This window comes from Tribolium madens, unplaced genomic scaffold (genome assembly GCF_015345945.1).
Source record: "Tribolium madens isolate multiple individuals breed KSU strain unplaced genomic scaffold, Tmad_KSU_1.1 Scaffold_19;HRSCAF=116;Tcas5.2_LG9, whole genome shotgun sequence".
Taxonomy (NCBI): Eukaryota; Metazoa; Arthropoda; class Insecta; order Coleoptera; family Tenebrionidae; genus Tribolium; species Tribolium madens.
In genome coordinates, this window is record NW_025400983.1 from 7,128,471 (window position 1) to 7,156,436 (window position 27,966).

At 33.8% G+C, this 27,966-nt stretch overlaps 1 protein-coding gene across 1 annotated transcript; it reads right to left on the reverse strand.

Moving 5' to 3' along the window:
- Position 1: 1 nt before the first annotated feature.
- Positions 2–27,959, reverse strand: LOC123015537 (protein expanded). The gene is made up of 4 exons (XM_044415313.1): positions 27,749–27,959; positions 14,032–14,296; positions 4,112–5,239; positions 2–1,988 (listed from the first exon to the last, which is right to left on the reverse strand). Exons 2-4 carry the CDS (start codon positions 14,258–14,260, stop codon positions 280–282), a joined length of 3,066 nt encoding a protein of 1,021 aa, XP_044271248.1. The 5' UTR covers positions 14,261–14,296; positions 27,749–27,959; the 3' UTR covers positions 2–279.
- Positions 27,960–27,966: the final 7 nt, after the last annotated feature.

Here is a 27,966-nt window from a genome sequence, read left to right on the forward strand (position 1 = left end):
ACAATGTTAAAAATATAATTACTTTAATAATAAAAGTTGAGCAAGTGTATACATTATTGCTAAACATACATATGTACTGTAAACTTACGTGCGGTATTAAAAAATGACCATTTATGTACATACAGGGATGGCAAAAGGCACCGATATTTTGTCAAAAAGTGTAAAACCTGCATCCCTTCCGTTTGTCCAAAAGATCGGCCCCTTCCTAAACCTAACATATTGCAATGATGGCACCCTGAGTATAACAATTCATCTACTCTAGCACTGGAAATGATCAGTTCACGAATGTGACTGCATAGTTTTGTGTTTTGCGTGCGGATCCGTCACGTAATTATTTGGCTGGGCCCTCGGGATCTCCGGRAGTTTGTCYCCGGGATGCCGATGGCTAATCGACGGCATCTTCCTCGTCGTCTTGCTGATCCTCGTACTGCTCAATCCCGACACTGGATACTTCGCACGCGTACTACTCAGCGATCGCGGGGTCACTTCGCCCGGGTGTTTCGGCATTACGAACGCTTTCGTCTGCTTTATCAGAGACCGATCATTGCACAACGCGGAAATCAGCGGCAAGTCCATTTTCTTGCTCTTTTCTCTCAATGTACGAATATCTAAACCTTTGTCACACTCGGCTTTCGCCTCGCACTTCTTCTTCTCTTCGATTGGCGGAGGCGGCGGCAACCGCCGCCGGAACGGCGGTTGTGGCGCATCCAACGAATTCAGAATATTATCGTCGGAGCGCGTCCGCATGAACCGGGGGCGGTTTGGCGGCAACGGCGGGGGCGGCGGATCCAACCCCCCAGCCGTTGTTCCATAAACCGGAAGCTGGACATAAGTATCAGATAGATTCTGACTGGATGCATAGCGTCCTAAATATGAAGTACTGCGATAAAACACAGGTTGCGTTTGTACCAATGCTGCCAACTTAGCTTCCAAATATTCCTGTTTACTGATTGCTGGTTCTTTTAGTGGGAACATGACAAAATCAACGTCACTATACATCTGTTGTTTGTATTGTTCGATCTGCGAGCGGGACAATTGACTGGTGTAGACTGTAGCCAAAGCTGGGGGCGGTGGAGGTGGTTGTCTGGGGGCAGGAGGTGGAGGTGGRAGGAACGTACAAGGGACCAAAACACTGGCTTTACTAGCAGCAACGTCCAAGTAATTGTTTGGAGTTATGATCGCGTTGATTGGAGGAACACCTCTAGGGACTTTCGGGGGGATTGGAGGGACTGAACTTGGGGTTGARTAACTCGGAGATGGGGAAACTCCAACACTGCTCGCATGTGCGGTTAAAATACTCGGGGATCTAGTGGTAATGAAACGGGCAGCCGCCTCTTCAGAGGGGTACACTGGGGGTGGTACCGGGGTCGGATTTTCGGGGTATGGGGGCGGCTCTCGCATCGACAATTCMGATACAAAACTTTGATCATCAAACTCTGTGACTTCCGTTGGTGCTTTGGTCAATTGGGCCCCATATGGGGGCGGTGGAGGCCTAAATCTTTGTTCAGCTGCACTATCAATCCGTTTTGGTGGTACCGGGACGTAACCTTGATAACTCGACGGAAGGGTCACATAATCCGAATCCGAATCCAGCGTATGACTCACACTTTTGCAACTGGGGTACCGGCCCACAATCAAATCGGACAATTCCTCTGCTGATAACAGTGCTTGTTTGTTATCAGTGGGGTCGCTACCATCGCCATGGAACGACCCCGARTTGCTGACRTTTGAGTTWGATCTGTCTCTGAAGGGMCYATCGACTTGATCACTCTGACTGGCGTACTGATCCGAACTTAGYGTGTATTGATCACTGGAAGTGAGAGTGTAGACGCCACTAGTGTGACTGCTGGGGGCCGGGCCCGACGTGTAGACGGGTTCTCGAGTGTCTAGTTCGATACAAGTTGCATCACTAACGGCCGAATTTTGGGCCGTGTGAGAGTAACCGAGTTCGAGACTGCTACTGGTTGACGGTCTGCGGCCTTTSGTTTCTGTAATGAAAAAAGAAACTTAAATGGTGAAAAAAATACAAATGTCAAGTTTACAATAATTCATTGAGCGGGAATGACATAACTCGCGTTTTTGTGGGGATAAAAAAGCTAAATTACTGTTGCAAATGAATGGGAATGTGACTGTTTTAGATTTGAAACTCTGATTTCACGAAAGGAATGTGGTTGATAAAAAAATTGATAAAATACTTCGGAACATTAAGAGTGAAGCTGGTGATGAAAGAGAAGAAATGATAAAAAACAAWACAAAAATGATTAGATCTGTGGAAAAATTGTAAAACTATTCATACTCACAATTCTAAATTTTTACTTATGTAAGAGCCTTGTTTTTATGAATAAAAGAAAAAAAAGTTTGTCTAAATTATTAGAAAGCGACTCGCTGAGAAGCAAGTTATAATTTAAATAAAAGGGCTAAATTTAARAGTGATTTTGAGATTTTTTAATAAAGTTAAACAAATTTTCATTATCATTAGAAAACCAAATGTTACCTATACAAACCTTCGATCTCAATAATACTAATAAAATAAAGTCATAAAATTTCAAGTCAATYCTACTTTTTGTTCTGACTACGTCAACTATAACAATAAAATTAACGAGAGATGATATAAAATCATTAAGAGGTAGAATAATTTACAATTTACAAAAAACTAAGAGGAAAAAAAACTTTTTTTAAATGTTCAGTGTGGTTCTAGTTAGAAACGGTTTTCGTTTTTTGAATGTGACCAATGAAAAAGGAAAAAAATTATCTCAAAAATATGGAATCAAGTAACAATACATTATGTATTAACTTTGACAACTATCAATGTTGAAAGATGCGATCAGGGACGACGCAAATGAAGTGGTCATAATTTAAGTGTAAGAAATAAAATAGTATATTAACGAAAGCGTTTCGTAGGGCAAGTTTTGTGGAACGAGTTTAGGTTTATGAAACGAGCAGTGAAGCGCAAGTTTTATGAAGAATGAGTTCCCTCAAATGATTTATGAAACAAGTTTTTTTTTCTATTTTGCACGTTTTACAAACTTTTTTAACATAAAAGTCAATTTTTCAAAATTTAGGAACTTTTGCTCTAATAAAGTTGTGGTTGGTAACAAATAACACAWCGTTCGAAAGTTCRATTTTAGAAGTGTCAAGTCTCAAGTATTTTTCAAAATTCTGTTGAATTACAATGAATACTGTAAATATTTTATGCACACCACATGAAAAAAAAGAGAAGAGAGAGCTCAAATCGCCGCTGAAAATCACCATTACCACCTCTAGAAAGTAAATTGTACTAGTCTATTTCAGCACCCAAATAGGTGTTGAAATGGCTCGTTAAAGCATTGGTTTTGGGATCTAAATAAACTTTCTTTAAGGCGCAAAATAGAAAAATATTTATTTGAAATGTTTCACAACAAAGGAACTAATACATACCTCTAATAGATTTATTGCTAACAAATATTTAAAGTTCTATCTATTTTAAACCAAATCAGCTGGTACCCAATTAAAAACAGCCACTTGTTTGGACCTTAATAATCTTGTTATTCTAGTTCAAATTTTTTTCAGAAATTAAATTCGTTTTGCATTGGACCTTTGTCTTTTCCAAACTGCTCTGTTTTCTTTCGTAAATTCGAAATCTGTAGAAATAAGACTAAAGACTGTTGAGATCTAATACAGAGGCAAAACCAATTTGAAATATTTCGTCACAATCAGCAACAAATCTGCTTATTTTTGAATAAGTAATGATTATTCACGAATGTAAATAATCTGTCGCCACTGTGTTGACACTATAACAGAAAGAATTTTTTCTTTTAAACAAAATACAATTGAAGAAAAATTATTGAACAATATTAATAAGAATCATACACGTAGGAATCGCCACCCAAGAGATTTTGGTCTATTTACATAACACGCGGTATAATCTTTTATTAGTAAACTTTGGTCTTGTTTATGTTTTAACTTTTGAAAAATGAAATAGCTTAGTTGTTACGAATTTGTATAATAATAAAATTGCCCTGATTTTACTCGGAAAGTTTAATAAATTTTAAGAAATAATTCCTAGTGGTAATATTACATTTGGTTATATTTACGGTTTTCATTTGCGTTTTTTTACTATTACTTTACTTACTATTTTGCACCGGCGTCACCACCACCGTGCTGCACGACGAGCTGCATTGCGACCCTGCACACTTTCCGCTCGCGGCCGTCTTAGCCGAACTTTCGCTACAAGCCGGCTTGCTGACCTCTTCTTCTTCTTCTTTGAGGGAGAGTGCAGTAAGCGCAGCCGTCGCCGACGCCGCCGAGGTTCGGCTGCTAGCTGGCGCACTGTCCAGCAGGTGAGCCAGAGCCAAACTCTCCGTAGAAGGTGCCGGCGGACTCGTTATCATAATCTCCAACTCGTCCTCACTATGAACCCGATCGCTCACAATCCCCGACGTCGTATTCGACGAAGTGCTCGAAATCACCGAAATCCTCTGGTCGCAATCCCATCTCTGCTTCTCCTCCTCCTCCCKGCGMGCCTCACTGAGTCTCGGCGCCACGGCCATGCTGAACAAATGGGCCGCTTTGCATAACGCGAGCAACAATCTGCTCTTTTCATCACTGCTGGTGTATAAAGTCAACTTTTCGTGGCCTGTCCGAATCTCGAATTTCTTGCGTTCGAAGCTGAGCTTCCCGATGGAGCTCCAGAGGAAGATCGAYGGGGGGTTGTTATCGGGGCACACCTTCAGCCCTTTGGCACAGACGGCCAGGAGGATGGACCCGGGGGCTTGCTCGGCCTTGGAGGCTCTCAGTCGGAAGACGTGCGCGTTGACGGGCTCCTCCAGCTGGCATGCTTCCGTTATAAACCGTGACCTCGCTTCGGTTTTGGAGAGTCCTCGATGGGAGCGATGCAACACTTGGATAGTACGTAGAGCAGCAGGACCACGTAGGTTCGGTGGAACGTAGTCTTCAGGTCGGAACGTGGTGGAGTCAGTTCGATCGCCGAGATCTGCTTGTAGAGCAAGACCGGCCAAGTGCATCGCAACGTCGCCAGCGGCTCCAGAAGCTGCGTTAAGACGGAGCTGAAGGTAGTAATGGTGTCGAGTAGTTTCATCGCGGAGGAGTAGCGGGCTGTCCACGTAGAATTGGACGCGGAAGTAGAAGGCGAGGGCCGGACGCCCGTTTGCGTCCAAGCCATGGCTGTGCGATGAACGCCAACTTTTGGGGGCATACTTCGAGAGTTTGCTATCGAGCTCGGCGAACAGGTATTCGCCATCTGAAAAAAAAACAAAAGATTCATTTTTGGGTTAAAATCAATGTCAAAATGTGCGTAAATTTTGAATAAAACTCAACAAAACAAAACTCAAGCGGGAAATTTGGGACAAATTGCTGGTACAAAAATTTAAGTATTTCAATATCTTCGGTTTTCTCTCGTTATACAAGCTGTCTCAATAACCCTTTTGGTACTTGACAAAGTATAAAAGAAATAAATATTTTTTCCTAAAATCTGTAAGTTTTTATCTTGTTTATGTTATACTTGAAGACTGATTATCCTTGATTATACATTTTACATTGAATGCATTGGCTTACAATTCTTTTTTTCTTTAATTCACAAAACTTGGAAGAAATCTACAATTCATCCAAATGGTGCAAAAATTTGAAAAAAAAAACAACCGTGTACGTACCACCCAACGAGAAGTAGTCTTCTTCAGAACAAGTCTTTCGTGAAAAACTGTAAAAATATCCAACACTGTAAAACTTAAGATTCCTCTTTCTCGCGATAAGTTATTTTGTTATTTTTTCCAATCAATCTTTTCACAGCAAAAACTCTTTTTTCATTAACAGCTTGAATCATAGCTCGAAGGTGTTCAGGCGTAAGCTTCATACTTGTTGGTAAAAAAATATTCACGAGATATACACTGGCCGCCAAAATTAACCGGACAACTAAAATTTTGCTATTTTTCACATTGCAATATTTTTGTTATTCTTTGTCGGATTTCGATGAATTTTTGTTCAGCTTGAAGAACGAACTTTGCAAAACATTAATTAAATAACATTTCTAATTTAATCTTGTAAATGTTATACCTAAAAGAAGAGGGCACTGTTTTTTTACTTTTTTGTATACTGAGCTTTAGTGTGCAACAGAGACAAAATTAAGTTTTTACTTATTTCAGATTATTGCCCGTTTTTGTCTGAATGAGGACCAGTTTGTTTCAAAATTTTATCTTCTGGTACCCCAGAGATACAAAGCATTGAAAAAAAACGTTGTTTTTCTAATGTTAAATATTCGTTCAAAAAGTAGGCTACATAAAAAGGTAGTTAAACTGAAAATTATTGCTTATGTCTCCAAAAAAGCACAATTTCGTCTTTGAACACAAAAAATCTAAAAAACTTGGAACTTAAAAGGATTACAACAAGTAAAACGGTTAATTATTGGAAGCTTCCATGCGCCTTTGGTACATTCGGCTTACTTAATACGAACCTTCATTGAAATTGGAAATGTAATGCCTTTTTTTGAAGGTTTATATCTCTCATGCTTCAAGAATTAAAATTATAGAAAATGTGGTACATAATTCAGAAAAGAATGGGCAATAATCTGAAATCAGTAAAAAAAACTTAAGTTTGCCTCTGTCAAACACCACAGCTCAGTATAAAAATAAGTAAAAAAATAGTGCCTTCGTCTTTTGAGTATCACATGTAGAAGACAAAACTAGAAATGTTATTGAATTAAATTACAATGATCTACAAAGTTTTTTCTTTAAGCTAAACAAAAATTCGTCGAAATCCGACAAAGAATTACAAAAATATAGCAATGTGAAAAATCGCAAAATTTTAGTTGTTCGGTTATTTTTGGAGGCCAGTGTAGATCGCCTTTTTGCATTTATTACGAATTTGCATCAAAATGAGGGTAGAATGCAATACCTATTACCTATGACTGAATCATTTCGCAATGTGCTTTGTATCTCAAAATATTGTTAGTAACCTAAGAATAAAGTAGATGACCGTTTTTATTTTAGATAAATTCTGATTTTTTCTTTAAATGGAAATTATCAGGTCAAAATTTTCGTGTCTATTTTCGCAATAAAACATAAGTGAAAAGGGTGTGTTTACAGTGAGCGGCAAAATTATGGAATAATCTTATTAATTAATTAATTAATTAAAATTGAAAATATTTTGTTCTGACAGAAATGCTCAAACAGGTYCAATTTTCTTTTTAAAAAAATAGAAAATTCTCAATTTGATTTAAAATTGTATGTTTTTTGTTGATATTATTTCACTTTTTGGATGATTTTTTTCGAAAACTTTATGTAATATTTAATATTTTGGTGTGATCATTCCGACAATTAAAATATCTATCGAAATGTCTAAAAAAAATAGGGTTTTCCATTAACAAAAATTTTGACATCATTACTCAAAAACCAAAAAAAAAAAGTTATTGTGTAGAGGATAGCAGCGGATATTATGAAAACTGCCAACGAATGTTGTGTAATTTATTTGAAATGTGCTCGAAATTGATGCAAATTCGAAATTCTTCATCAGCTTTAGTTTCAAAATCGTCGATTTTCAGCCTCTTTCACAAATACGGTGCAAAACTAAGCACCCTTATTTATCTCATTCACGATTAGTTTGTATTCTCGTCAATTTATTATACAGGCTGTTCCAACTAAAATTTGTACCCCCTAAAGTCTCAATCAAGTTTGGAAAAAATGCTGAAACAGGTCAATTTAACTTAAAGGGGGACCAAATTTGATCAAAATATCAAAGTTATTTCTGCATCCATCTAACACACAGTGCCACCCATTTGTCTACGCAAACATTTTTTTAAACTTTGAACAATTTTTTTGAGATTACTATGAGAGGAAAGAAAATTGATTCAATTTAAGAAATATAATATCCCCAAATTATGTGTCACTCGATCCCTCTTGCTATTTGAATTTTTTTAATTGACCTGTTTCAACATTTTTTCCAAACTTGGACGCAATTTTTAGTTTGGACGTGATGAGACTATGCTGCGATACCCAATAATTTCGACAAAATATTTGCAAATCCGATGGGATTTGACCACCATTTCTAGTTGGACTATTTTGTGTTCTCGTCTCTAAATTTTCTTGCACACTTCTGCGTTTTTTTTTTTTAATAAATCAAAAGCCGTAACTGCCAATTCCTTTTATTCAAATAACTAAGAAAAAATCGAACTGCTGCTGATTTGCGGTGTACGTTGCGTATCTCGTGCTTGAATCTCGTCAATTCATATCTGTTTGGGTTCGGCGTTGGTCTAGCTCGCTTCCTGAATAAAGTGAGGCAGGACCGTGAAAGAGTTGTAGTTGCGGAGTTTTATCTCTCCGAGTGTACTGTCAGAGAGGTTGGCAGGAATGTGGCAGCGCCAGACCGCATTCCGAGCGGCCTCCTCGTCACTGTTCGCTCGCCCCACCGGGCCCTAGCCCCGGGCGAACACCCAACATATCCTAGCTATTGCAACATCACCTTCTGATACCATCTACCACACTAATCACTCCCGATTAAAGGTGGACAAATTAAGAGAAAACATCCAAACGAAGGATAAAAGAATAAAAGTCGACCCATTTCATCAGGAATGTGTGAGGGTTTTCCTATTGTTGTCATCATCTTTCGCGAATTGATAATGCATTGTCAAAACAGTACTAAATCTATCAAAATGACGACCGTTACGAATTCGGTATGTGTAAATAATTGAAGGTGATTTTAGAAAATTCCTTTACGGGACTTGGTCTTATTAAAAATGAACGCTGAAGAAGTTCAACAAATTCCTAAGCACACGCTGTAATTACGAACCGACAACAGTAATTTATTAATAATAACACATCAGAAATTTAAATTACAAAATATTATAATCGCTGTGGACTTTCCATGAACTCGATTTTGACTTCTGTAACGCAACTATTTCGAACTCAATTAACAATTTATTGATATGTTTGATACGAGAAAACTTTTTTTAAAGAAAAACCAATGACGTCAGGGGAAATTAATGACAAACCTTGTACCAAATACTCAACAATAACCTTGGCCTTAACCCTTGGAACAATAAATTATAATACATGACAATGTATGCAAATCTAGTTCGTATAACTCAAAGATTAACATTCGCAATTTCAGAAAAAATAATAAGATCGTGAATTAATTTAAATCTCTCAAAGGTCAATGGATGACCCGCCCTGTAACTCCGTATTAAGCTGTGCATGACTGCAAAGGTAATAACAGTAAAATAAGGAAATTCGGTCAAAGTCACTACCACATACCATTGTTTGCAATTTCACTTAGAAATGTGCGAAATAATGTCATTAAAATATAAAGAATTGAGTAGAAAACAAAACTTTAATTAACTCTCCTGTACCTATTATATTTTGTTTGATTGATACGACTAAAATACAAGATGAATCAAAAAAACAATTAGTAAAAACGCAACAAGAATCTCTCGTCTAATTATTCTACTAAACAAATCAATTAACATGTTTATTGCTGATATTTTCAGTTCCTTACTCTTGGCGTATTTTATTGCTCCTGTGTAAGGCATAATTGCAATTGTAAGGTTAAAATAATTTTCACATTGTTTAGTTTACATTTTCAATACAATAAAAGTTAATATATGGATTGCACAATTTCGAAATAGCACCAAAAAGTAGAATTAAGTAATATTTTTAAATAATGTTGTGAAAGAAAAACATTTGCTGTAATAAATCACAAAAAAGTAAAAATCGCTYTATTCATTAAAACCAACGATAAGTGAAGTGGCTATTTCCTTCATGATTTATTCTTCCTTGTCAATAAGAAGAAATTCTTTAGCTATTAACATAAATAAGTTTCAAATAAAACAATAATAAAAAAATATATATTGTCGGTTTCGAACACCTCGAGCAATGATATGCGGGAGGGAACCGTACATTTCCTGCCCTAATAATTTTTTGRCATGATTCTTGTTATATTTACATACCTCATTAATATTAAAGAAAAATTATAAAACAAATTCCTTGCAACAGAGAAAGTAAATTAAAATAATATATCTTTTGTCAGATTTGAGTAGAGTGTAATCCTTTCCGATTACAAAACAACGAGAAGAAGAAAGTGTCGTCAAACAATGGTACCTAGTTATCAATAATTAAAATTTACATAAAAATTACATGAGCTCCTCATGAATAAAATATACACTTTTGATTAAAACTTGTATGACAGTATCTCTTAAGAAATTTCACTTTTTTGACACATTGTATATATTTAAAATGACGCAACTGTTACTGAGAAATAAAAAAATTAAAAGCAAGCCAAAAATCAAAAAATGATTTACATGGGGGATGAAAACTCCCACTTTCCGCCCTGCAATTATAAAACAAATGATCATCAAATGATGATTTATTTGGCTTTAATTTTTAAAAACCGAAAAAGTGTCCGTATTGTCAGATAGGCATCTGTAAGTCGGCGTGTTCGTTTTGGCATCGAGTGTACCGGGTCGGGCACATTCCCCGAGTATACAAATGATCCTGATCCCCCTCTCCCCTACCGCTTAGCTCGGCTACCTGTCTTTAACCGCGGCTCTGCATTGTTTTTTTAGTCGCGTTTTTTAGCCCACGGCTGACTYGATTTTTTATTGACCTGGCCCGGCCTGCTGTGATGCGCGCTACCAGATGCCTGCCTTAAGAAACTGGAGCTGGGCAACAGCTACGGCACCAAATCACTAAAATATCTGTATGAAATTACAATTTTCATATGTAGTTCTTCGGCAAGTAGGCCTTTTTTACACTTTAAGAAAATATTATTTAAATACTTATACTGAAAATATTTATGGGCTTTAGGTATAAACTGTACTGAAAATTTTGACTATTTTCCAACATATATTCTAAAATAAAAGCTGTAGAAATATGTACAAATATAGATAAAATATTGCTTCGGTATTTGCAAGCTTCTTGTACTTATTTTTTTATTGTTATTACATGGGAGAAGAGTCAATTGTCCTGCTAACCTCTGTTCAGTTTCCAAATATTTGCTCTCGCATGGACGAAATTTACAGAGATGACTAACATCGAAACTACGATGTTTAGAATTGTTGTTAGCAAGCGGTTTTCGAACATAATCGCCAACATAAAGACGGACCAAAAGTTCGAATCATTCGCATTCCGATACTATTATTAAGTGTTTACAAGTCGACGTAATCGATGAATTTTTTACATGATGACCGGTCACGAGTAAGATGAACCTCAAACGATAAAATTAATACGAACAACGGGTCTAAACTTCCCCGGAAAGTAATTGTCCAAATGATTGCGCAAAAATGTAAGGAGAAAAGAGGAAAATTTAACCTTTTTCGGTATTATAAACTAATGGTGCTATTCTCTAACTCCTGTTATAATAAGGTTATACCTGCTAAGTTATTGCTCTCAGACTTTAGAAACATTTCAACAGCAACATTCTCTATAAAATAATAACAGTGGTTAAAATCTCGCCAGAAACGAGTAACAGTAACAGATATTTTCGATCCTTTTTCCGAATTAACAAAGAATTGTATCAAAATTCTGGAACACAACTAAAAGCTTTAAAACATAGATATTGTTTCAGCCATCATTATTCAGACGAGAGAAAACGAAGAAAGGCGATAAGTTTGACTTAGAAAAAATACTTGTAAAATTTATGTTACTAATGTTATTACCTAAATATGGATAGGAAAATACAGGATGTATCAGAAATACGTGTGTTAATTTTAACACGTGAAGAAACTCACCAAGTAAAACAACTTTTCTATATAACATTTTGTAAAATTCTTATTAATTGTTTTTATTGTTTTCCCCCATAATTTTGTGTAAACGAGCTGTTCAATGTTAATAAATAATCACAACAATGCAGTTCTTTTAATGTAGTTACGTTCCTATCACAACGAAAATATTTTGGAATTTTTAATTTGATACCCATACACAAGTTTTGATATGTTATTTTTTCCAAATTTTAAATCAAATTAGAAAGCTGTCATTGAAAAATTACAAATAAAAAAAATGTATTATTCATCGAGATGTGTTACATGTTAAAATTAACACACATATTTCTGATACATCCTGTATATAAGTCAAAAACTATTAGAAACATTGTTTTAGTTACATTATTCGTTAAATACAAGCTGTTCCGGCTAAACCCCACATTAGAAGTATTGGATGATAACTAACCGTGATATTTATCTAAAATTTTGATTATAGTCATAATCGTTAAGATCCTGCTCAACACCGGAAATGAGTATCAACTTCGTTATTTTAAGAAGAAAGATATGTTTTTAACTGCGTTTTTGGATTACTCAAGTGATTTTGAGCGAGTTTTTATCACACTTTCCTATACCTAAATTTAACCGTTTTTGAAATATTTAAACTTTTTTGAAATTCTTTTAATTTACATCTTCCTCTCCAAAAATCGATAACTGTACCATTTTTAATTATTTTGAAATCATATTTGGGCATATGAAAAAGAAAGGTCAGATCTTTTCTTTCGTGTGTTTATAACTGGAAAAATAATTAACAAACCTGCAAAATTTAAGGTTACGTTTGGGAAACTTCAAATACCCGTTACTAATTTTTTTCAAATGGAAGACCCCAATTTTTTCCTCACTAAATGAAAGAGAATTTAATTCTGCATCGATCTGTATCAACATTCCCTATACCTAAATTTAATGATTTCCAAGTTATYTTGACTTTTTTTACAATTTAAGAAATTCATTACTATCCATGGTAGTTTTCGCATAGTTTGCTATGGAAATATTTCTCAAGTAAAAAACGCCAAGGTTTTTTTCACAATTGTGTTATTCTTTTCGTAAATAAAAAATAATTTTATTTAATCTAAATTTGAATAACTTTGATAATCTATTTTTTTCTTATTTCTATGACAACCGATGCTAAAGTTGCTATGGCTAATGAATTTCTCACAAGATCAAAAGAAGTTGCTATAACTTAAAAACGATCAAACATAGGTATAGAGAATGTTAATACAGATCGAAGCATAACTAAATTCTCCTCCATTTAGTGAACAAAAAATTGGGGCGTTTCATTTAGAAAAATTGAGTTAAGAGTATTTGAAATCTCCTAAACGTAACCTTACATTTTGACTGTTTGTTAATTATTTTTCCAATTACGAATAAACCAAAGGAAAGATCTAACCTTTCTCTCCCGTATACCCAAATACGGTTTTAACATAATAAAAAATGGTCCAGTTATCGATTTTTTAATAGGATGATTCAATTCCAAAAAAATTTTAAAAAGTCTGAATATTTCTAAAACGGTTAAATTAGGTATAGGAAAGACTAATGAAAACTCTCTTAAAATCACTTGTGTAATCCGAAAACGCAATAAAAAAACATACCTTTCTATTTAAAATAATAAAGTTGATATCCACTTCCGATGTAAAAGAAAGTACCGCCATTTTGAAAGAGCAGAACCTAACCGATTTTATAACCAAAATTTTAAATAAATATCATTGTTAGGAGCTCATAATACTTCTAATGTGGGTTTTAGTCGAAACAGCCTGTATAAAAACTGAATTTACCTACAAATTTAATTTTGTATAAATTTTCACCTACCGACCTTAGCGATCGACTGCGTTTTACTCGTATTAGGCTAACGACTGTAATTTTAGAGAAGACCATCATAAAAGTGGGAATTTTGACCCCAAATTCAGAGTTTGACCTTTGATTGGGTAATAAAATTAAAATTCATCAACATTTCACTATCAAATTTCTCTGTGCAAAATGTTTTAACAAAATCAGTAATTCTAATCATTGTTGTCTTTCTCACAATTCACAATCTCCTAATTGCCAGGCATCTTCCAAACTGCTATCAAGTTTTTCCATTTCGTTTTTAACACTGACTATGACACTGCAATGGCAAGACCACCAAATACAACATTTCTTTTGATAGTTTTCTAACCTTTTTGGATACAACCTTTTTTACACTATGTAAATCCCTGAAAAATTAGACAATTTTGTTTTTGACAATTTGCGTTTTTGTAATTTGGGGTAAAATTCAGGCTAGGTACAAACTGGAAAAGTGTATGGAAAATATAGCTTACCGCAGATGAGGGCCAGCCCGAACAAATCGGTGTCGAGCATCCCCTGCTGGGCGAAGTGCAGGCATGTCTGCTGGTACAGTTCCCTGACCCTGGATTTGGCTTGTACGATGAAATAAAGGGTTTGTTGGTGCAGCAAATGTAGGGCCAAGAAGCGAGCCGACGGGGGTAGCGCTGCTGCCGGGCTGCACGCGGCCAGAGGGGCGCTTACCGTGCACAGGCCGGCGCGCATGACCCGCTCATCTCTTCAAGGGGGTTGCCCGCTCACCTGCAACAAACCGAATTCCTGATAAACACACGACCCTATCATTAACTTTCGATCATAACACACCCAGCAATTTCGCGCCGAAGAATTAACACACCGTTCCAGGAACAAATTCCGGCGACCGGAGAGATTTCAGAGGTCATTGTTGCAGGACCGAATTTTAATTTTAATCGGCTATTGTGTTGGGTTGAGGATGGGAAAAGTAAAATTTTGTAGTCGCTTTTTTTAGATGATGATTATGTGTGTTTCATAGGATGCCGATTCTAGGTAACACTTCTTATCTGATTTACTGCGTACACAGGAAATATCTTGCATGTTTCTTGAGAAATGGCGAAAAAAACACATGTACGTCATGTATGGGAGTAGAAGATTAGACACCAGAAGAATTGAATTTTTAACATATTTGTGATAGACAAGTCAAAAATTGACACTTTACAAGTTGGACAAAGGCCCCATTTTGAAGTCTTTTAGACAGCTTTACAAGAGATTGAAGGTCAAAGACTGGCATGGAAATGAGTTAAAAGTCACGCTAATAACAAGAATCGATTTATTGTGCGATAGCTCTAACCCCGTAATCATCTCTCCATCAAGAGTTAAACTTTCAAAAACACTTTCAATAATTTCAATAAATACCAATTTCAGAAAATATTAATAGTAACAACTCAGCTCAAACATTTTTGTTTAAAAATTTCAGTTCATCTGAAGAAATTGAAATTAAATTAAACTGGTCGCCAAATTGTCAAGTGTAAAAAAGATTGTTTCATCTTTTTTTATTTCATCTGTTTTTATTTATACCATGTGATTAATTAAATTTCGATCAAAAAAGCCTTTACTTGGCAAAAACCAAATATGAGACAGAAAAGATWAAGCTTGCCTGCCAATTACAAAAAATTTCGAATTTTAATCTTGAGACTTCAAATTTTGACGCCAAATTCTGACTTAAATATGTAAATTCTGACTCCACTACTCATTCTGATGGTATTTCCGATTTTTAACTCAAGGTTCTAGCTAATATAAGTATAAAGTCGAAATTGTAATTCTAAATTTTAAGTTAAATTAATAACATCAGCAATTTCAATTCCACAATTACAAACTTGTGATGAATTCGAACACAATATACTATAATTTTTCCGAACTACAAATATCAACTCCAATTTTTTATGACCTCAGCAAGTTTGAAATTTGGAATTCATTGATTCTAAAGAAACTGAAATTTGATTGCAAAATTGATCTTGTAGTTTCTTTTGGAATTACTGAAAAACACATTCTATGTTGAAAATCATATTTTAATTAAACATAGGATTTTAAATTCAAGTTCTTAAATCACAGCAACCTTAATTAATCCTCATACTTGGCTTAATCTTAAACTGACAATATTAATTCACAAATCCTGTTGTGTCTTCGTCTACATTAATTAATTAAATTAATTCTTTCGTTGGCTGTTTGTTAAAAAAAGGATGCATTTATGGATGTCTTTAATACCCTCTTTTTCACTAATGGACTATTTTGTGATTTTGACGTTTTAAAATTTAATTCCTGCTTTATAAGGCTTCTGAATCTTAAAAAACGCTTTATAATTCATCACCTACCTTTTTCAAGTCAGCTAATATACATAAATTGCACCCTGTTACTGAATTCCCACTGTTTTTCTTGCATTTAATTCACAATAAATCTTAATAACAGCTATCAAAGTTGAAATTGAAGAATTGAAGTTAAAGATGGTGCGATGAAAAAAATGAAATTGGTGTTGATTTTTCATAAATTTCAAATTTTACCACCAGAAAAGAGTTTGCGGTTAACGAAAAAATGTTATGAGCAACCCATTTGTTAATGGGCGATTAATAATCTCAACTATTAAAGGTATTCATTCACTCGCTATCGCTCATTCATGATCGATTATTAATCACCTTCATTAACAAATTAGTTTATTAAATAACTATTAATCTCTATAATTTAGTGTTGTAAAACTGAACTCGGAAAGATGGCATGATCAAAATTTTTCTCAGGCTTTTTACTAGCCACTACTCGAACACCAAAAATGGATTAAATTTTTTTAAACTGACAGAAACTCGGAAATCTAATTTAAAATTAAATTTATCTAGACTGTAAACGAAAGCTAATGTCAGAATGTAATTAAACTTTACCGTTAATCTCATTACACTTAAAATTGAAATAGTACAAAAGTGGGGCCTACAGAAAACTTATATTATAAAAAAATTAAAACTAAAATTACACTAGTATGTATTGCTATTTCCATAAAGTTAAAAAGCTCGTTGAAATTTATTTTTTCTGTTTTATTGAGAACTGAAAGCATAAAAACACAAAATTTTGACACATTTCCTTAAAAGTAAATCTTTGAAAAAGTTAGAAACATCGAGTGAGTCAGTTAATTTAATGTCAGCGAAGTAATTTGTCTAACACCCAATCTGTTAGCTCTGACAGTGTCCATTTCAAGTTTATATTTTCAATTTCCGCATACATTACTTATTCATTCATTCATTGAGCCGGTAATAGGCATAGCGCAAAAAACTATGGAAAGGAAGATAAATTTTACTGTATAATTTTAAACAAACAAAACATTCAACATTGTAATTATGTACATAACAAACAATAAAATAAATTTTACCATGACAAGTACACTTATTTTAGAGCACCAAGCACACGAACAATCCAACTTCCGTATTACCCAGCCTTAAATAAAATTACAATAAATGGCATTATTACCCATAATGAGGTAAAGGTGAATTACCTGCTAACTACCCAGCGATCGATTTAAACTAGTGACGTGTAAATTTTTCCGTGCGTAAACAATTTCGATGTAAAATTCTTGGAAAGATTTCACATATTTCTGCGATTATATAATAAAAGCTAAGAATTTAAATGTCGTCTTGTGAAACTTGATCAGTCGGAGAAAAATGCCGTTGTGCAAGATCGAATCGAAGAAAAGTCTGCGAAGAAAACCTGTCAGATGATCGGTTCGGCGCCAACGTAAATGCTAACATTGTTGTCAACACCGAGCGAAGGCAATAATTACAAATAGCGAGATCGTCAACGATTAAGTTAGCATGTAGGTTGGTTATGAAAAACACTACCTGGCAGGCTAATTTGTTTATTTAACCGGTTCATCTAATGCGATATTATTCAGCATTCCATTCATGCTTGGTTGCATCGCAGACGGCTGGCGTAACTAATGGCCGATAGCGCCTACTAGTGGCGCTTTTTTAGGCTTTTCAGCCTTAAGAAAACCCATTTTTCCAAAATTTTGGGCCTGAATTCATGGTCTGGGAAAATTTCGGCCTGTCTCAGCAGGACGTTCTGCTTGGCACATCCTGCTGAATCTCCGTTCGGAATGCTTTAATTTAGTTGTGGTCATCGGGGGGCCGGTCTCTAATAAATTATCCGAAAAATTCCATTATTTCGGTCCCCGGGGTCATTTATTGTAATTCGGAATCAGATTGAATTCTCGGAATGAATTTTCATTTACATAAAAATGCGCCACGTGTTCTCGAGGTGCGAAAAGGTCGCTAAGGTAATAAACTATCGGTTTGCAGCCCCTATTTGGTAGTGTTTGCAGTCAAGGCAAACATTCCTCTGGTAGCGAAATTCTGATGTATGTCAATACACACACCGTCTCCGTGTATTTTGTACACAAACACGCCCAGGCAGATGGTGCGAGTACCATTCGAAGGTCATCTGCATTCCTCGATGGTCCGCACACGGCGCCCCGAAATTGTTATTATTGTTATTAAGACGGCGAGCTACCTAAAGCTCTTGGACTACAGACAAGCACGACGTTGTGGTTCTGCCACAATCGCGAGATTTCAATGAAAAAATAAAATTTGGTTTTAAACTTGAAATTCTGGTCCCGATTTCTATTACGAGGGCTCTACACCGAATTTTGTATTTCAAAAATGTAGAGGTAAAAGATCAAAAAAGGCGCTTATTTTATGTATTTTGGGCATCCCAAAACATGTAAAGTACACAATTTTTCGTCTAAAGGAGAGAAGAAAAGCGAAAACTTGATAGAGAGTCTTATTAGCTTTGAATTCAGAAAATGTTAAATTTGAAACTGAAAATGATGGCCTTTAGCTTCGTATTTCGCATTTAAGTTTGGAATTTCACTTTTTTTTCGGTAGAAAATTATCTTCTTTTGGATATTTCTTGGCATTATTTTAGATGTTTTTAAGCTTAAAAGTTTATGTTTTTAGATAGACGATTTGACAATCCGTTAGATGTAGAAACAAAAATAGGGTATTACATTTAAACTTTTTAAATTATTTAACTTTTAACATTTTTTATCTTTAAAACGACAATGCACTAAAAAATGTTATAGGCTTCAAGCTTGTACTTTTTTCTTTACAACAGTTAAAAATTCTGGTTGTCTTAAGAAATTTTTAAGTATGTTACAACTTAAATTAATAACTTAACAAAATTGACTAAGAGAGCAAAAAAACAGAAAAACAGAAAATGTGACCTGCAACTGCAGCAACCGGAAATTGGGTAGGTGTATCCGGTTTTTGTGATTACCAGTTTAAATGCAAGTAACTGTTCCAAATTTTATAATATTTGTTCAAATGGTTCCGAAGTTATTACAAAAAAAAAACAAATTTCCATACTCCAATTCCGAGGATTGTAAAATTCTTATCAGTAGAGATAGGACACGAGTTATTATTTAAATTTAAATTAACATCATTTTATAGGTCATTTTTGAGGTTCAAATATTGCTTCATATTTATGAATAACCCTACATAGTATTACATTTAAAAAAAAAACAAAAGTTTGTATTAAAAGTTTGTATTATAACCTATTTTCGGGACAGACTGTTGTATAACTGAAAATAATTTCAGGCGATGTCTAATTTTTTTAAATTTTTACATTTATAATATCGTATCAACAAGAAATTACTCCCTAGGATTTAGGGATATATTCGTGAATAGGTTGCCATAAATTTGATTAGGTTGGTTTTTGGTAACAAAAAAAAAGATATCGTAACTAGTGTCAAAAGTTAGGTTAAGTCACGTGTCAGCTTGATAGTCAACAATTGATTGATAGTTGACCGCAGGTTGACAGAAAACGTCAACCCGTCAACTACATGGGGTAACCAACCCTAAGCATTCAAAATTACTTCTAAAAATTCTAATTACAAACAACATGAAACACGTAATTTTCCTAAAAGTTCAAATCCTAGGTGGTAATTTCTTGTTGAAAAATCTGTAGGTCAATAATGGACTTTACCAACTCGCTGGGACATCGAAATATTAAATCGTATTTTCATTTTTTAAATAGATTGGTAATTTTTTTATCAATAATCAATAATTCAAAAAAATCCGGTGGGCCTTTATGAGATCCTAAAAAGCCATTTAGTTCGTTTTCTAATCCGAAATTTTGACGATTTTCTGAAAATTTGGAAATTCTTAAAACAAATTTAGGACAATAACTTCAGAATCGATACTTGTTTTAATGTGACACCGTTTAAAAGGTCCTTCTAATAAGAGTTTTCTTGTCCTTCGCTAACTCATAAACTACCCATTTTTTTTCCCGGAGCGTTGTTCGATTAGCGAAAATCCGGAGTTGATCGGAGCTACAGCTGCAGTTATTCTCTTAATTTTCAGACCAGAAATGCCATGAAAAAAATCAAATTTCATCTCAGTTGCATGATATTTCAGGTCGTTTTGAATCGTGTCTTGTCTCTCCATCCAATAAATAACGCGAACTAAAGAAACGGTTTGGGGGCTTTGCGTGTGCCACGATGCATGAAGATTATAATATCAGCTCGCAAAACCCACGTTTCTTATCGAATTTTTCTTGGTAGAAGAAGAATAGTTGCACACCTACTTAACTTCAAACCTACACACTTCTTTATAAAAGTGAAACTGCATATTAAGAAGAATAGAATTGCACACCTTTATTATTAAATGTTTTTCATCACGTTTTCGTTTTCATGATCAAGTTAACTGTAAGAAAACATTCATTTTCTTGGCGACCTGTTAATTAGTCGATCTCGTTTCAATGTAAGGAAACATTACTACAAATGGTGGGAACTCGTAGCGGAAACACTATAGATTACTTGCTACTTTTATTATATGGATGTTGGTTAATTCAGACTGACTTATTACCTCATTAGGATGCAGAAAGAAAACGTTCTTTGATCATTAATAAAGTATTTTACTGGAATTATTGGCATTTTCTGTATGCCCTTATTTCGCTTGATTGAAACGAACATGATGACCATCATCCATCATTGCGGCAAATTAATACTAAGAGAGGCATTTTCTAACTACAATGAACCAAAAATGGAATTTTTCCTTCTCAGTTGGCAGCACTCGAATTCCTTCGAATGCACCTACGTAACACTCAAGGAAGCATTCCAATCCCGTTATTATTATGTTTGAAAATTGCATATTGCACGTCTGAAATCAGCTTTTGAAAATAGTTGGAGTTGCGTATGCGATTATATCTCGTTTGTGATTTTCTGGATGACTGCAAGTGCAGCTATTAGATCAGTTTTAATGGCCGTAATTTACAACAATCTTGAATTTGCATTATCACTCCAGCATCCTGTAATAAAAAATAAACAAACGGTTTTAATTTTCACAATAAAATTGCGTGTTTATGTAAATAATGTGTGAGAACAATGTTTAAATCGCCGTAAACTCGAATCAATCTAATGGTGCCAGTAGTCTTGTTATGTTAGGTCTTTAACTTTCTCTGATTCTTCTAGTTCGGGTCAAGACGTTTTCTGGTGTAAAAAAAGTTCCAGTTCATGGACGATAAAAAAGTTTCATTAAAAATTTTACCTGACCTTGTTTAAATTTCTTGAAGAATTTTAATTACCAGCCGGATTGTTTTCAACATAGATCATCCATTTATCCATAATTGAATTAAAATAATCTCAGTGGGAAAAACTATGAGTAAACATGTTTCAAAACGAGCGGATATGTTTATGAATGGTTCCAAGTAGTCGCCCTGAATAATATAATTGACTTGAAGAGATCCAACGCGAATTAACCTATAAACATAATGACGATAAGATTTCCAAAAAAACCGCTTATTTCCTGTCTGCGTTTAAAATTAGAAAATCTGGTTAGATAGTAAATTTGATTTTTACTTGTGGTGTTTTTTTCGAGTTGTTTCGCGACTAGTGTCTTTAAAAGGTAATCCCATAACTGGCCAAACGTGGGATGTTGCATCCATACCCGTTTCTAGACTTGTTTTATTCTGCTGGACTGGAATGTCTTGGCCATTTTTGTAACAATGATTGTAACCGAACTGATCAATGAAATGCTGCCACAAACGAGCCGATTCAAGACGGAATTTTTAATTGAAAAAGAAAAGTTCCATCAGACAGCGGGATATTCAACAAAAGCGATTTTACATTTTCACAAGTCAATCAAACGCTAAATGAATTCATAGAGCAGTAGGTACTTTTATCTTTCATCAAAGATAGCTTTTTTAATCCTTTGGAAGCTAAGCTTTAAAATCAATCCAAAGCTGTTCCAAAATATGGCAAAAAACTATTTTGCTTAATATCTTTTTGTATTATTATTAAATCCTCGAAAGATTCAACTAATAATGTCCATTTTTCTAGAAATTTTGTCTTATGTCTTAGTAAAAGATGTTTTTTAATTCCATTTCAATTATACATATTTAAAATATGTTGCATTTTTACAATTTGTATAAAAAATAAATTATTTTGAAGTATGCTCTAATATTTGCAAAATTATGTGTTAAAAAAAATTTCTGACAGCTTTGTAATTTTTTGCATATTTACAAGTTTTCCTCATCGAATAAATACAAAACACTTTTGGGCACTAAGAAATATGTATTATCCGTTTCATTAGAGTTATTTTTAAACCTGCTGCATAACAAATCAAATACCTACTCAAAAAAAAAAAGAAAAAAACAACATTCAAAATAGGCGTCAAAAGTTTTTACCGTCAAAATACAAGGTGTGTCAAAACTCGCGCCCCAGAGAAAAATTTCAATTAAAATACCAAGGAACATGGAAAAAATTTGACATTTATTTTTTGACATTGAGATTTTTTTATGATACTGAAGATCTTGTATTTGTTTTTTGTTATAATTATTAAGTAAAAGTACAAAAATTTTGCCAATAAAAGCCACAAATAACATTAAACAGAGTTACAATTTAGGATACAACTTCCTTGTTTCCTCTTCTAATAGCCTGTAGCAAAAAAAAAAATTGCAAAAGTATTTTTCCAACAGAAATAAAGTCAAAGTGCAAAATTTAAACTCTCATAACTTCAAAATTTTTATAGATAGAATTTTTTTAACATTTTTTCCGTGTTCCTGGCATCTTACCTTATATGGCATTTTTCTGTGGGGCACGAGTTCTGGCACACCCTGTATATATTTTAATTTTTATTATTAGTTTCATTTCAAAATAGTAAAACTTAAAGATCATTTATTCTATCAAAACGAAACTAACATCCAATTTTTTATGTTTCTTACATTAATAAACATTTGCAAAATATGTATATAAAAAAAACAACAGTGGTGTTTTATTTTGTACAAAATGCTCATATAATAATTAATAATAAATTGTTGGTTTGAAATAAAAAATATATTATCAGATTGTATTTTTTTTAATTTATAACAAAATCAACAAAATTTTACCTTTCAGGATGTCGTTATTCGTACAAAACGAACAAACCTGTTGTCTAATATTAAATTTAAACCCGAAATTGTTTATACATTCATTATTTCTATAATATTATTCTACATAAACATTGCAGTTTAATTTTAGAACAAAAACATCATCAAATTTTCCAATTTTTTCAAATGGAATGTCACTAGATACACGACACTTTCACATGTCAGAGCTCTTCAATCGGTCACCCCCTCATAGAGCAGTAATCCGTAATTATGCAATTTTAAATAAGAATATGTTTAAAATTTGTGTTGTCTTTAACTTCCTTTACTTCGTTGGCTTTGCGACAAAATCGCTGCGTTATCTAACTGTGTTACATTAACGTCCACTTTATTTCCAATTTGTGATAAGGTCTTTCCGGCCTTGCCACTTCATTATCCCATGTTTCGATAACCGCAAAAATAAGGGTGTCCCACTAAGAGCAACGATAAGAACTGTGTTTATATATTTTTCGGCGCTAATTAAGCTCGATTACGAAAGAATCTGCAGTGAAACTGAGGCTTTTCCCGGCGCGCCGTTTTCCACATTCCGATGGTTTAACTGCGGCATTAAGTACAAAAACGCGACCATTGATTAATGTAATTACTATTGTAAAATGCATTTGATAAGTAAATAATTGTAAAACCACATTCCTTTGTCATTAGGCTGTGACGGTACGTGAGCCGTAAAAGCCAACACATCGCCCGGACTCGACCGGAAATATTCTAATGCCCTTTTAGTTGATTTGAATAGAGAAGATTTGTTACAGTTTTTAGCACGAGTGTCAGTTGTAGGGAAGACTTACAAGGCGATGGGACGCGTAATAAGCCACATAAAGTCCGGTGTAATAATCCCCTCATTAGCTCACAGATTAAAGTTGCATTTAATAAGTTCCCGTATTTCATCAGAGATTTGGGAATTTGACTGCACAAAAATGGGAAAAATTTCTCTTGTTATGACACGACTCCATTAAAGACAATGATACGAGCGTAAAATGCATTAGCCTAACATAATGCTTATTGAAATCGTAAAACGCTTAGTTATTTCAAGGTTGAGCACATGTCGGATTGGGTTTTATATTACACATTTAAATCTCTTGGAATGCACAGCATATTATTGCTAACGAAATTATGCAAAGTTATTTTGCAATCTTAACCTAAATACGCCAAACTATGTATTTACATGCACTAATCAATGCTAATTTGTAAAAGTTTGTTGAATTCTACGTTTCATTCATCATAAAAGTAGACTGACATAATCGTACGATAACAGAAATGTCAGCGCGTCATGACTGAAAAATTTTTCAAGGATTTGGTGACAGCTTCCCCGTACATTGAGGAAAAAATACAAAATGTTTTGAGCCGAGTGGGAATTGAAGTGGGAAAGGTCATTGCACGTGGAGTATTGGTTGGTTTTGGAGGCAACTCGAGAATGGTAACTGATGAACTTTTAAGGCCTGGAAAGACGTTTTGGTGATGGAATGAAATTCCAAACAAAAAACGGTACTACAGAGAAAAAAATTTCACCAATAAATGTAAAAGTCGGAATTTTTGATTGTCCGCGTTATTGCAACTGTGTTTTGGACTATAATGTATCATTAACAATGTTTTCAGCTTTTTTTCTAAATTTTCGAGTTTCTTTAATGGTGCTTCAGATTTTTACAACTTGCTGAAATATTGTTATTTAACGCAATACCACATTATCCAAAAGACGGCACATTTTTTAACAAACTGCGGAAGTGTTTATCTCATAATTATAAGTAAAAAAATAGATAAACAGCGACTATGGAAAACAAAAATGTAAAGAACAACAACTAAGGTATATGTAACTTTTTAAATAAATTATGTTTTAAAAATTTGTTATAAAAAACCTGAAACTTATACTGCCATTAGATTTTTATCTGAAATAAACCAATAATTGCTTAAATCTTGATTTTTATCTGAAATAAACCAATAATTGCTTAAATCTTGATTTTTATCTGAAATAAACAGAATATTTATTAAGAATTCTATAAGATATAATCGTCCAAAGTAGGTAATCACAAAGAGACTCAAAAACTCATAGAAAATACTTAAAATTAAGTAACTAAGTAATAAGAAGATTAGAGCATATAAGACACAAGATTTTAATTTTATTTTATTTTTTTTAATACTATTTAAAGGCTATTAAACAACTCGTATTTTACAATCGTGAAGCTTGACACATCCTCTAAAAAAATAGTTTTTTAAGAAATGAACGACTTTTTCAAACTTGTGTGTTTGATCATTGATCTTGATAAAGTCCGTTTTTTTCTTTAAATGGAAATTACCAAGTCAAAAGTTTGGTGAAAAAATTGGTAGCAGCTTGTCTCCATAGCCACAAATTATGTTTGCTCTTTGTTTTTGTCCCCAGAAATTTTGTTAAAAAATTATGGTTATGTTTTCAAATAGAGATGTTGTCAAAATTTTTACTTTTATGAGTCTTGTGTGCCTGTTTGCTCTTTGAAAGCGCTATAATTGAATACCTGGAAACAGACATCATTACATAAGGTCTAAAGACAGAATTCAGTGCTAATAATTTTGATAGAAACACACCGCAAGTACGTACAATGTTGTGGACAAAAATAAGGTTCTTGCTACAAAAACTTTGAAGAAAAAGGATGTACCTATATACCGAAAAAAGTTAGTTAGCAAAAGATACAAGTAGGTATTATGATGATTGGCAATGATTTTTTTTTATTGAAATGAGCTCAAACTTGATGCATTTTATAAATTCGTCTCCAGCTTTAGTTTCAAAATTGTTACTTTTTCATCTCGTTCCTCAAAAACGATGCACAAGACATTAATTTAATTGCGTTCTTTCCGAGATTCTTTCTCATTCATGTTTATGTTGTATTCGTGTCAATTTCTTGCTAAAAATTGAGAATGTTTCGCAAACCCGTATTACACATTGCGTCTACATTTTAACGGGCCCTTTTTCTAACTTCCTGCTTGCAAACTATTCGTTTCCAAATTTCTAAAAACTGTTAGTGATACCGAATTTGTTCCTTTTTTAGTGTTTCGTCTCAAAATTTTCTTAAGGCGATTTTTTGTGTTGACGGTTAATGAAATTGTTTTCAAATTAATTCACAAAACCGGAACTGCCAACTTTCTTTATTAAAATTACCATGAATGAATTTACTAGTGGTGCCAACGTTAAGACTGTTTGGTATTTCCATTTAAAAAAACAGACTTTATTATAATTTTCTTATTTTTAAATACAGTTGATCTTCGATAATTCGAATTTCAGGATAAATTACCGTAAATTTTGCGAAATCCTAATATGTATTTATTATTCAATAACTCTAACTTCGAAAAGTCGAGTTTCTTGATTTTTCGAACCCATTTGACGAGTCTAATTCCGCAATTTGCCCTTATAATTACGGTGTGAGAAAACAGTAAAAATTAAGCAGCCCCTGATTAACAAATTTATCGCCACCACTTAAGTTTACTCATGTACATGTAATGTCAAATTACTTTGTTAGTTGAAAAATATGTATTTTTCGTACAATAATAACAATAATAATAACATTCTATTAACTATTCTATATTATATTACCTTAACATTTGATTTGAAATCGTATGTTTCTTTATTTCCAGTTATTTTTGATAACACAAATTCTCGATAATTCGAAATATGTAATTATTTTATTTTAAATATCTACATAAAGTATTATTTGGTATTTAGACCTTGTATAACACAAAAAACTTATTATACTTATTTGATGCTACCCAAAAACTAAAGAGATTCTTCATTCCATATTCTGGGTAATGACGAGTAAAAGTTTTTAACCAAATTTTAGAAAGAAAGAAAATTTTGGAGTATTTTTGTAATATAAAAAAACAATACTTTGGACCAGCCTATTATTGCCTCTCACTGTTTAACTAATGAAACTGTATATTAATGATCTTTATCTACCAGTAGCCAAGCAGGCGGATTTAAAAATCGCACAAAAGCATTTAAAAAAAGTGTCAAAAATGCGTACTACGAAATTATGTCATCTCAATATTTCAAAATATTTACAAAAGCGTAATTTATTATTATTGCCACAAATGAATTGTTCATAGGTGACAAAACAATAAATCCGCCTCCTACTATGACTCAAACGATAACCGAATGAGTAAACTTTGTAGGAAGTAAGTGTAACACGAAAATTTCTCTGTTTTAACGACTTATCAAAAACTTATTTTCGCCAGAAAAAGCAAATAACATGTAATAGGTACAGATAACGTAAAAGCAAAGTGATAATTCAAACATGAGTACGATTCGATTGATTTTTTATAAAGACCATCAAGTTGTAATTGCAATTAAATACAAATGCCTCGTAATGCACTAACTGTGTAGAATAATCCCAGATAAAAGGTTTTTTGTTTGAAAACGCACGTTGGACGGCTCAAGTAAAAATCAAAACAATAATGTAATTTTGATTGTTTACTCCTCCCACACTTTTTAACCGCATTACTTACCACTAAACGTCAGAAATCATTAATTTGCAAAGCTATAATTTTATTATGTTATTAAAAAGCCGCTTAGATGAAACAATCCGTGTCTATCCATGCGAGAGGCGAGTTAATCTGTGATGGGCCCGGCCCGACTCATAACGAAATTTCACTGTAAATCCAGTGGAAATGGAAACAATCTGATCAGTGGCACAATTTCAAATGTAAATGAAAAATTCCGTATTTACAAATTCAGGAATTTAAACTAATTCGACTTATTCGCTCATTACAATTGCAAAAGCCGCGTTCTAATTATGCTATAATTGCGTTAATTGAAAAAATTCTCACCATGTGCCGAAAGAAAAATCCGAAAAACCGTCCCTCTCCTGCCCCATTCCGACGCAATTCCTAGGCAATTCCCAATTCTGGATCAAATCCCAATTCACAAACACAGTAGTAGCACCACATCAAGGCACAACACGTGCTTTCGTAAAGCAAAGAGAGCGCTGTCTCTATCAACCGGCAAAGGTGTTCTTCAACTAAATTCCCTATTTCAACTCTGGAGC